At 36.6% G+C, this 12844-nt stretch overlaps 1 protein-coding gene across 2 annotated transcripts in view; it reads left to right on the forward strand.

Moving 5' to 3' along the window:
• Window positions 1-1544, forward strand: part of FAM133A (family with sequence similarity 133 member A) — a 31207-nt gene extending 29663 nt beyond the window's left edge. For both annotated transcript variants that reach the window (XM_074359212.1, XM_045513816.2), the window contains one exon: window positions 215-1544. In XM_074359212.1, coding sequence (XP_074215313.1) covers window positions 318-1073 — 756 coding nt within the window. In that variant the 5' untranslated portion in view covers window positions 215-317 and the 3' untranslated portion in view covers window positions 1074-1544. The remainder of the gene's footprint in view (window positions 1-214) is intronic.
• The last annotated feature ends 11300 nt before the right edge of the window (window positions 1545-12844 follow it).

A 12844-nucleotide genomic window follows, 5' to 3' on the forward strand; every position in this document is an offset into this window, starting at 1 on the left:
TAACGTGAGGTATAAAAAGCACTGTATGTTCCATTTGTACCACAATATCTAAAATATGCAAAAATCTTAAGTGTGTATATTCTTTGTTCCCAAGGTCTGTGATTTTGGAAATCTTTCTGCTGTGTTATGTGATACCGAGCAGTGAAACTTAAACATGATTACTTTGTCTCTTATTAAAGGTGTTTTGTAATCATCCCATCTGCTTCTCTCACAGAGTCAAGCCCGCCTGGTATACCAGCAGATGAAGACTCTAAAAAGGGGGTCTATCCTTATTCTCTTTAGCAATTGAGAGTCTGCTCTGGGCGCCATCAGGCCTCATGGGGAAGCGGGATAACCGGGTGGCCTATATGAATCCTATAGCAATGGCCAGATGGAGGGGCCCATCGCAATCCTTAGGCCCAACAATACAAGATTATCTGAATCGACCAAGGCCCACCTGGGAAGAAGTGAAGAAACAATTAGAAAACAAAAAGAAAGGCTCCAAGGCACTAGCGGAATTCGAAGAAAAAATGACTGAGAATTGGAAGAAAGAATTAGAAAAAAGGAGAGAGAAGTTATTGAGTGAAAAGGAGGGCTCATCCAAAAAAAGAGAAAAGAAGAAAAAGAAGAAGAAGAAGAAGAAGAAATATTGTCAGTCTTCACCTTCTTCATCAAGCTCTGATTCTTCAAGCAGCTCTTCAGATTCTGAGGAGGAGGAAAAGAAACATGGAAAAAAAAGAAAGAAAAAGAAGAACCGTTCACACAAATCATCAGAAAGCTCTACCTGTGAATCTGAATCAGAGAGCAAGGTGTCTGTTAAAAAGAAGAAGAAGTCAAAGGATGACACAGAGAAAGAAAAGCATGTCAGAAGTCTCAGCAAAAAAAGGAAGAAGGCCTGTCCTGAGGAGAAACCTTCATCACCAGATTCCTCATCAGAATCAGATTACGAAGAGGAGGCTCAAGCAAAAAAGAAGAGAAGACGTGAAGAGCGAGAAAAAGCAATGGAGAAAGCAAAGAAGAAGAAGAAGAAACAGCACAAAAAACATAGTAAGAAGAAGAAAAAGAAGTCGAGTTCAAGTCACAAGGCAGCATAATAAGAAGGAAAAAGTCAAAATTGCCCTATTGAAAAAAGCAAGGTCTAGAAGAAGCTTCAACTGTGAATGTTAGGGCATATTTACCAAAATGCATGAGTTTCCCTGTGTTAGTAGAATTATTCCTGGACTTTTGAGTTGCCAGTCCAATGCCACTGTGCCGGAAAGGGCCTTAATTGTTGCCTGCGGCTTAAATATAGGATTTTGCTTGTTTGTCTCTTTTTCTTTCCACTGGTTAATTCCTCTGATAGTTAAAACCCTGTTGTCATACTAGTAGTTAAAACGTTTGGAATTAAAGTAAAATGTTTTAGATGATAAATAATTTTGACCACCAAAAAATGAATCTATAGTTTAAAGTATCTAAGTTGAATACATCTTTAAAATAGAACAGAAGTATCCAGATGACAATAGTTGACATTTTTGAAGCCTGAACTTAGCATTAGTATCTCCAAATGCTTACTTTTGAAAATTTAAAGTTTAGCTTATTATACTTTTCTCCTTAATAAACTTTTGTTTACATGGGGAAAGGGCTTGGGGGGGAAAAAGAGTTTGCTATCCCTTTGGCTAGCTGAATAGTGTGCCTTTGATCCTTACATCCTATTTTTGCCAGTGCAGCAGCCATTCTTTTCTTACTTAGTGACATTCTGGGATGTTGTTGTATGCTGCTTCAAGTGAACAAGACAGCAATTTACAGTATAAGCAAACCCCCAATTTTATGAAATTTACCTCTACTTTGACAGTACTGAAAAATATTTAGTGTTAGAGTGTTACATGATTTGAATTAACTTTGATACCCTTTAGATGGGAATCATTTTAAATAGACCCTGGTATTTTTTGATTAATATTCTGAAATATTTCGCATGTTTTATACTATTAAGTTTTGATTATCCAGGGATATTCTATATAACCAGTAATCCTTTTTTTATATGATTTATGCTTAGGATACAAGTTTCAAGTTTGTAATTTCCTAATCTTACTATATTAATTTCATTACTGTTTAATTGCATACTTGCCAAAATATTTAGCATGTAAAAAGAAGGTTTTTAAACAATACTGAATGCCTTCATATTGAAGCTGGTTTACTGTAAGCAAGTTGAGTGCCAGACCTCTAGTACGCTGTATGTCTTGTTACATAAAACTACTGCCAAAATCTTAGTAAGTATGCTGTTTTAAAAGTTGTTGTCTTAAACGTTAATACTGAATTAAAATAAGAATTAAATTTAGGAGATTATAATCTTTCTATTTCATATTTTACTAAGATTTGGTATTTATTGTCTCGTGTTTGTTGCTCATTCACGTTTACCGCTGAAATGAGTTGAAATTTATTTTTACTTTACATTTTTTATATCAGAATAGTATGAATTACAAATTGATGTCTAAGAAAACACCTGTTACAGAGGATGTGCTCATTGTAATGTCATATGTACAAAGTATTTTGGCATGGTGGGAGAATAAATAGCTATTTTTTTAAATAGCTGATTTCATGTCAGCTCCCTTGAATCACTAGTAAAATTATTATAAAGATAGAAAACATCTGGTAGATAAATAACATATTGGCTCCCCAAATGTTTGCAGTGCATATGCTAGAATCTCTCAGTAACATTCTTGCAACATTGTAATTATAATGCCATGTTAGATCAACTTGAAGCTTCATAACTTTAGCTGTTTCCTAAAATATATCTATATATGCTAATTTAAAACTGTTATATTTAAGGGATATTTTGTATCCACATAGAGTTTTTCAAATATTGTTTTTCATTAAAATATAAAAAAAAAGTTTATATTATTTGTAGACTGTGGCAAAGATGTTAACAGCTTATCAAATATCTGTGTGCTCCCATTCACTTCCCACCCCTTGTAGTTAAGCAATGCCATTTGACTACTTCTAGTAGAGGGATTGCAACGAGATTGTAAACAGAAGTGATGTGTCATTTCAATGCCGGAGCAGTAAAGTGTCCTGCACAACACTCCAGCTCTCTTTGCCTGCCACTGTCACCTGAAAGCAGCATGTTCCAAATAGTGTACTTACCTACAGGATGGATGCCACCTTGATCTCTAAGTCACTATTTGTAAGGGACCTGCCCTAGAGAGCTGATGGATTTGCAGTGAATATTTTGAAAGTGAGAAATAAACTGTTAAGTGTTGAGCCATTGAGATTTGGAGTCTTTTTTCCTTACCACAGCAATCACCTATCCTACTCTGAATCGTAACATAGAACTCTAGAGTGTTTACACAAATAATTATTTTCTGTCACATCTTCCTGTAGTCTGCACAGTGGTTCAGAGGTGATCATTTATGCCATAACAGAAGGAAATGTTATTTTATTTGCATTGGTTTTTGTGTAATGACTGAGGAAGAGGGTGGTCTAGCGTATTTCATGCTTATCAGCAATGCTGACTGTCTAGAAAGTAAAACTACTTCATTATTCCTCTGATTATGGCCAAAACAATCTTCCAGTAAAGGTTTTAGGAAGGAAATTTTAAAAGCACTCATGGAAACTCGATAAAGAACAGGAATGCTGTTTTTTAGATGTAAGTATAGACAACAGCAGAGAAAAGTAGTATGGAAATATGTAGAGGACAAGAGACTAAGTAGGTTTAGGTGAACATTTAATATGTAGCCTCTAGACTGAAAGCAAAACAACTTATCCCTTACGTGAAAAGCACTGAAGTTATTAGTGATGTGCTTTCTGTAATTCATAAGAGTAGCTTGAGCCAGAACATTCAGCTAACTTTGTGGGAAGGGAAGCAATGGGAAAGTCAATAAGAAAGGAGACAGGAGAGGGGGGAAATCAATACAGTCTAGATTAGGAATGTAATTGCAAACACAAAAAGAAGAATTTGAAAGATCTCAGGCTGCAGATAAGAGATTAGATTGGAGATAAGGAGAACGAATAAAAATGGTTCTGGCTTTATATCTTGTGATAGTTTCTTTGTTTATTATAAATTTATCTTGAGAAAGTTGTGCCTTTGACATGGCACATGTGACTTTGATCACTTTCTGCTTGACCATATTCATTTTGCAAAAAAAGGAAAAATTTCATCTGTGATGTAGGTTTGAAGATACTTCATGACTGATGAAAATTGTAGTCAAACATTCAAACATACCTATGTATTTTAGAGCTAAACTGACTTTCCTAGTCCTTTCTGAGCTGCAAACGAGATGTGTTCTTTCTTCAAATGACTCTATCACTTTTACTTGACTCTTTCATGGCACTTAACCTTAATCTGCCTTGTATTTTGTATTTTGTGTATCTATGGACTCAAGTTGTTAAGAGGGCTGGCTCTTGGCTGAGCACTAGGTTAAAATTCTCACTCTGCCATTTCTTGGTATGTGACCCTAAATAAGTTAGTTCACCTCTATGTGTCTGTTTCCTCAGATACAAAAATCAGAAAAATAACAGTATCTATCTGTAGGATTGCTCTGAGAATAACACAAAATAACATTGAAAGTACTTAACACAGTTCCTGGAACATAGCAAGAAATGCTCACTCTTTTTTACCCTCCTCCATCATCATCATCACCATTATTATATCAACATCCCCCCTACTGCACTGTAACCTCCTGAAAGGTAGAGGCTGTTCCATCTTTTGTCTCTTCCAATGACAGTACAGTGTTTTGCACATGATAGGTGCCTCGTGATTTTCATTAAATTGAATTAGTTGGTCAGACCCTGGGAGAAAGGAGAATATGAGTGAATGCAAAGAAACAATGCTATGTATAAGCTCCCTGCCTAACTTTTTAAACAGTTTATTGAGACATAATTCACATACCATACAATTCACATTCTAAAAATCAGTGTCATTCAGTGTTTTTTCAGTATACTCATGATATATGCAGGCATGACCACAATCAGTGTTAGGACGCTTTATCATCCCACAAAGAAACTCCGTATCGTAGCCTCTCTACCACCCCCAGCCTCCAAATACTTTGTCTCTATAGATTTCATATAAATAGAATTATACAATAGGTGGTCTTTTGTGGCTTATTTCCCTTAGTATAATACTTTCAAGGTTCATGTGTTTTGTAGCATGTATCAAGAATGTTTATACCAAGATAAAAATGAAAGAAACTCTAGTGTATCTTACCAAATTTCCGCTAGAACTAGGAGAAATGCCACTTTCCATACATAGATATGCTGGGCATCATTAATCTGACTTACACTTCTTTAAAAGTCCTGATTACACAGCAAGCTATTTGAGGAATTATATTTTCTGGATGTAAAAATGTTCAAATAGGTATTCATAAGAAGAAATTGGATCAATTTTTATGATGATAATATTAACACAATGCGAGTATAATTCTGTGCTCAGAAACTTGGCAAGAGCAGAACTGTTTTAAGGACAGCTTGGATATGCTAATATTCCCTCCAATAAGCAACTACTTTGAATGGTATAATCAAGAACTCTATATATGGTGTTTTCAGATGTCTTTTCTCAGAAGCTGTTTACAAAAATCAAATGATTATCATTAATAATGTTGCCATGATAAATCATCTTACTGCTAGTTATTTTTAGCATCTTGTTTCCCATGTAGGGAAAATGAACCTTTTATTTTTTCCTTGAATTTAAGCTGAAATGCAGTTTATAGAATTATTTTATATCCTGCAAAATGATCACCCATTTTGCCATCTTACTGAGAACTCAAAATGCTATAGCTCTGTGGAAACTTAAGAAATATAAATAGAAACCAATTTATGAATCATTAAAATAATCATTTGTATCCTTTAAATGGTTATATTAAGTCATCAAATATTTGTATGAACTTCATTTTTCAAAAAAAGCTTGATCAAATATTTTCAGTAATAATATTAAGAATAGCCAGTGAAACTATGATCTTGTAAAAGCCAGATTATTCTCCACACAAGAAGAAAAACCTGGGTGGTTTGAGAGTCTCTGCATTTGGTTTCTACATCCTACTCTGTGACAGGCCGGCCTGCTATGAGGTTAGTGTTCCCACCATTCAGACTATCCCCTAATAGTTTTAGACTTTGTGGAATTACATCAAAGAGCTTTAGATAATAATGCTGACAACTCGGGAAAGCATTCATTCATTCATTCATTCATTCACTGACTTATTAATTATTTTACTTAAGGAGTCTGACTATGTAGTACTTTCATGAAAAGCCTGCTTCACAGAAGTAATTCTAAAGGATATCTTTTAAAACTTTTAGTTTATACTAAAAATTAAAGGTTTTCAACTTGTTGCCCAATTCTTTTCCTTTGACAGAATTGTATCAAAGGAAATCCTCTTATAGGATTCAAAATTCAAATACACTGTATGACCAAAAGACACCCCCCCCCGCTTCTCTGAAGGAGTACTGTGGACAATTAAGTATCACATGAAAGGAACTGTATGATCTACTCCCCAGCTTTATGGCAAGATTGTTGTTGCATACATTTAAAATAAGCATTTATATACTTTGTTTCTGGACTTGAAAACCCCTCTTCATATGAGTATTTCTAAGTCTTTTCTATACATAGACAACTGCAGCTGTCCATTGATAGCCATGACCTGTCCATGGGATCCCATCCCAGTTCAGACCTAGGCAGACCTTAGCTGCCAATCTTTTTGCCTGAACACTGTTATTATGTAGTTGACATTAAATGCTATGGGACAGGGGCTTGGTGTAAGTTACTTGGTTTTGATTAGTCCACTTTGCAGCTTTTGCCATAAACTTAACTTGCAAACTTAGATATAAAAACTTAACACCAAATTTAGAGGCAGTACAGTGTGGAGAAGGAGTGTGCAGGCCTTGGAGACAGAGTGCCTTACAGCAACTCTACAATTAAATGAGTTAATCCATGGAACATATTTAGGTTTTAAAACTCTCCAGCTTTTAAAGCACTCCCATCTATTTCATCTCAAAAGCAACAGATATCCCTTGCATCCCATTATGGCACCCTACTGCCCCCAATTCTTACTACTTGCTTGCTTTGTATATGTGTGTATTCATCTATATCAATATGTCACCAAAGTGCAAATAGTAAAATTAATTCCCTGTGTTTTTTAAGATCTCATTTTCTCTTCTCTTCTTGATCCAGATTGTCTGTCTCCTTTTACAGAGGTAATTGTAATCCTCTTTTTGTCTTTAATACCCCAAAACAAAATATCTTAATTATTTTGTTATCAGTATATCTCATTTTCAACCCATCTACTCGACATTCTAATCTTTATTCAATTAGTTTTTCTTAAATTATTTTTAAGATATATCCTATTTATTCCCTACCTCAACCTTCACAGGATTACTTTATCTAGATCTTCTTCATATAATCTACAAGAACATGTTTTCCTTTACTATAGCCTCTTTACTCAGATAAAGATTTTACCAGTACAACAAACTTGATAGAAAGTGAAGAACCATATTAAAACCCCATTACATCTACCACAAATGAAGAGGAGGGAAACCAGTTAATAAAATCCGTGACCTAGTATAGCTCAAAACAATCTCAATAATATTTCAGTACATAAAAACAGGATAAAACAGAAAAATATCCACCCCTCAAATCTGAAACTTTAAAAAAGACATATTATTGGCATTAAATAGTCACTTAATGACTGCTCAAGCCCAATGGCCATATGTTTCTAGACCTAAGCAAGAATCCCATATGAACGATTTCTATAAGCCTAATAGCCCTTTGTAATACTCCACAAATCTTTAAAAATCAAATTCTAAAAAAAAATTGCAATTATGTAACAGGACAAACAATGATCACCTGCAATATATATCCACATATGCACATGAAAACTTTAGAAACTGCCTATAGATAATCTGACACATACCCATTCAGCTATAGATAGTAGGCTGTACCAAGAACACTGCCCAGGGGATTGTATCAATCAGAGATCTGATCACTTAACAGAATGCACACAAAAATTAGGATAATTTGAAAGGGCTTATTTATGAAAAGGTTATTTACAAAATTGTTGGCAGAATGTAGGAGAACCACATGCGATATAGTGCAGTGACCTGGGGCTAGTAATAATGGGCTGTTATGACTTCTAGGCCTGAAGAGGTAAGACTATTGTGTATAGAAGGCCGTCTTGAGCTGAGCATGGTCACAGTCAGCTTTAGCTGACATTTCAGAGAACAAATACCCTGATTTCACTTCCCTCTTTCTTTCTGATCTCCGGCCCTAGTTCCCCATTAGCTGAACCCAACTGGAAATCAGAAGTCATGGGATCTCATCAATAGAGTCCAACATAGGTCAGCCTCCTGGGGCACCAGGCCAGTTGAAAAAGAGTGGAGAATTGAGCTGCAGGGGCAAGTGAAAGAAAACCAGCACTGCACACCCCTTTTGTACCTGAGCATCCATTCTTGTCCTTCATCTGAGTGAAAATTTCATGTCTCCACCCAAAGGGCCTATGAAGTCACACAAGCTACATGTCATTGCAGGGTGGTGTCATTTGGATCATACTCCACCTAAAGTATTACCAGTACCGAAATTATTCATTAAAATAGTGGTGGAGTATAGGGGAGGAGATAAAAGGAACGTATAGAGCTATATTTTTCTCCTCTGTGACTATTCATGAGGCTATACTGGTAATCACAGCTGCCTTCCCTCTCCAATTCTGTGCTCCCCTTACCCTCTAAGGGAGGGTATGTCCTAAAGGATGCAGTGTATGCCTTAAACCAGTGGCCAATAAATGGTGCAATTTCTCCCATAGCCAGGAACTATGTGGATGGGTACTTGGTTGGATGTAACAAACCTTCATCCCTGAGGGATCTGAGTCCTGTGGTTCTACCTTTGTTGGGTTGTTGCAGTTTTCAGTTGATAAGGACAGTTGGGCAAGGGAGTAACAAGAGGTACAAGAGGGAGTGCCTCTTATTAATCTCTTGCCCAGCCATCAAGCCCCTGCTTTCCAAACATAATCCTTTTTGTCCCACTGTGTAACAACAACTCAATTTCCCCCTAAAATTATAATCAATTACCGAGTTCAATACAGTGACTCCCTTCTTTACGTATTGATTTACTGGTATGAATAGCTAAAAAATCTAGTCCCAGCTTCCCATCCATCAGACCCATGACCTTGTTTCCTGGAGGAAATATTCCTCCCTTGTATACTAGGATTTTCAAACCTGTCAAGCCCAAGGTTGTGGGAATGGAACCAAACATTCTTGAAGTATATTATGAGCTGTGAATGTAGAAAGAACCATACCCACCCACCACTTAGTTCCTGGCTATGGGAGAAATTGCACCATTTATTGACCACTGGTTTAAGGCATATACTGCATCCGTTAGGATAGCATCTTAAACTTGCATGTTGTTTTCTCTTATTTGACATAACAAATGAGTCTTCAGCAGATCACATAAGGCACATTAAAAAAAAAAACAACAGTGAATTCTGTGGGTGTGAGCCTGTTGCTATAAAATGTATCTCCTGGTTAAGAATAATATCATATAGGATACTATGGCAATTGATAAAAAGCATTCTATAAGTCCATGAACAGTGGTGCTGGCAAAATATTTCCAGGCAGAGAAGGGAAATTCATAACCAGAATATACGTCTATCCTATCAAGGACAAAGCGTTGCTTCCTCCATAAGAGAAGGTGTCCACTGTAATTGATCTAAGAGACACCAGATACTCCGCTGGTACACAGGAAATGGCACCATATTAGGAGCTCAATGTTGGCCTCTGCTGTAAGCAGGTTGGACGCTTAAAAGTGGTGGTAGCCAAGTCAGCTCTGGCAATGGAGAACATATTGTTGAACCCATGCATAGCTGCTATCCCTGCCACCATGTATACTTTATACATGGGCCAATTGAATAAACATCAGAGTGACTGGGGAAAGAGGTTGACTAACCAAAGAGCCAGTCATCTTGTCCAATCGATTATTGAGAGCTTCCTCTAATATTAAGGCTCTCTGGTCAGTATCTGCATATGTTACGAATATCTTCATGTTCTTAGCTCATTTGACGAGATCTATTCAAATACCTCCCCACCCCCTGTGACTTCCTTGTCACTGATTTCCCAATTCTGATCTTTCCAAATCCCTAACCAACCCATTAGCCTTTTCTCTTGAATTGATACAGATCCATATTTCAGATCATCTCTCTTCCCACTAATGTGCTAAGTCATATACTGCTAAATAGTCTGCCCAGTGGAAGGATTTCCCTTCACCAGTGACTTTCACAGCCATTCCTTCTAAGTGATATTAGCTCACCATGCAGTTCCATCTGTAAATCAGGCCCATACTTTTTCTTCCTCATTAACTATTCATAAGGAACTCCTCATAAAGGAATAGATGTGTTTGAGTGAGAGGTGGTAAACCAGTATAACCGAGGGTCATGAGAATCTGAGATATCTGCTCATAACTTTTAATAAACTTTATTTGCAGAGCAATTTTAGGTTCACAGCAAAATTAAGTAGAAAGAACAAAGAGTTCACATACACCCCCTTTCTCCACACACTCAGCCTCCCCACTATCAATGTCCTGCACCAGAGGGATACATTTGTTACAACTGATGAACCTACACTGGTACATTGTTATTACCCATGGTTTACAATAGAGTACACACTTGGTATTGTACAGTCTTTGGGTTTGGAAAAATGTATAATAACATATCCACCATTATAACATTATGCAGAATGGTTTCACTGCCTTAAAAATCCTCTGTGCTTTGCCTATTTATTCCTTCTCCCTGCCCCCGCCCCCCCTCAACCCCTGGCAACCACTGATCTTTTTACTGTCTCTATAGTTTTGCCTTTTCCAGAAAGCCATATAGTTGGAATCATCCAACATGTAGACTTTTCAGATCGGTTTCTCTCACTTAGTAATATGCACTGTAAGTTTCCTCCTTGTATTTTTGTGGTTTAGACAGCTCATTTCTTTTTATTGATGGGTACTTATGACTAAAACAGCTATAAATATCCATGTGCAAATTTTTGTGTGGACAAAAGTTTTCAATTCATTTGATTAAATACCAAGGAACACAATTACTGGATCATCTGCTCATTATTTTTCCATTTCCCTTCTGGATCTGTTTAGGCCAGGTATATGCCACTTCCATTTTATAATGTAATTCTCTTGTGCACGACCAAATTCATGGCTGTGTGGATCAGATAACATCACTTCATGATGAACAAGTCTCTTTTGGAGCCTATTCTTAAGCCAGAAACTGCTTTATTAATTGAAAATAGAGTAGGGTAAGACCTTTCTCCTAAACCAAAGGATTCAGTGTTATTATCTTGCCATTGGGGTTTGCCAGAAGTTCCATATAACACATCTATTTGCCACAGAAACTTCTCAAGTCTTTGGGACCTCTGGTTCATAAAGCCTTAGTCGTGAACTGTATTGCCCTGCAGCCTGGAACTGATGGATAGCCCATTCTTTTCCAGAACCCACTTAAAATTAGAAGATTTACAGACTACCAGTGGATCTGTCAGAGCAGCACAAATGTGTTTTATGTTGCTTCCCAAATCCAGAGAAGACCGCCAAAAATATGCCTATTTTTTTTGTGGCGAGTGTTAAAACGTTAGGCAATTTATCTCTCATTACGGAAGGAAATATCCCAATGTATGCAAGACCAGTGAACTCCTAGAAGCTTCACTAATATGATGGGTCTTGTGTTTTTTCATAGTTTATCTCCTACTCTCTGGCATTCATATGTCTTACTAAGGCATCTCTGGCAGTGCTACTGAAAGTATGTTCCATGGATTTGTGCCAGTTCCTAAACTGTTTGTCATTTGCAACAAGATAAATATAGAAATTGAGGAAAATGTCTTAAAATGCATATAGCAACTTGACAGAGTTGAAACATCCAATTGCATAAATATTTTTCTAGTAATTCACGTTTATTATATTTTGCAAAAGTGTCAGTCTTTGAGGAAATGAAAAAAATTAATTAATTAAAATTTTTTAAAAATGGACGTTAAAAAAGTAATGATCCTTCACCAGTGAAGTTTAATAAGAGCTGATCTACGGTGCTTGCTACTGCTTAGTCAGTAGGTCCAATTAACATAATATCATCAATCTAATAGGCCAAAGTGATATTCGGCAGGATGTCAAGATGATCAAAGTCCCTCTGGATTATATTATAATTGAGAGCAGGAGAGTTCACAGCCCTGATGCAACATAGTAAATAACATACCATTGTTCATGCCATGCAAATGTGAACTGTTTCTGATATTCCTTACTGATTAGAAGGTACAGGAAAGCATTTTACAGGTCAGTAGCCACATGCGAGATTCCAGGCTGTGCGGATTTGCTCCAGTAAATATACCACATTTGAAATCACAGCTGCAATTGGCATAACCTCCTTATTATTTGCAATAATCTACTGTCATTTTCCATGATCCATCTGGCTTTTTCACCAGCCAAACAAGTGTGATAAATGGGAGTGTTATAGGTATCATTTCCCCTGCATCTCTAAAGTCTTTGATGGTGGCACTAATCTCTGCAAATTCTCCAAGAGTTTTTGGTTTGTTATCTAGGAAGAGGCCCCCATCTCACTTTTTCTACTATAATAGCCCTCCATGAAGTTATTTTTCTACCATAATAGCCCTCCCACTTGACAAATCATCACTTAGATCAATTCTATAATGTATTTCAGTTTATCTCCATGAGGAAAGGAGATATTGTGAAATTCTGCCAGTTACTTACCGATTCCCATATATACTCTGCAACCAGAGAAATAACAGAAAAGCTTCACATTCCAAATGGATATATTGTGAAATGGATGTGGGGCAAGATTCCATCTCTCACCTAATTTCACTAAGTCTCTAGTTTGCCCAGTGGACTACGCTGGCATTTTTGTCTCTAGTACTCATC

This window comes from Camelus bactrianus, chromosome X (genome assembly GCF_048773025.1).
Source record: "Camelus bactrianus isolate YW-2024 breed Bactrian camel chromosome X, ASM4877302v1, whole genome shotgun sequence".
Taxonomy (NCBI): domain Eukaryota; kingdom Metazoa; phylum Chordata; class Mammalia; order Artiodactyla; family Camelidae; genus Camelus; species Camelus bactrianus.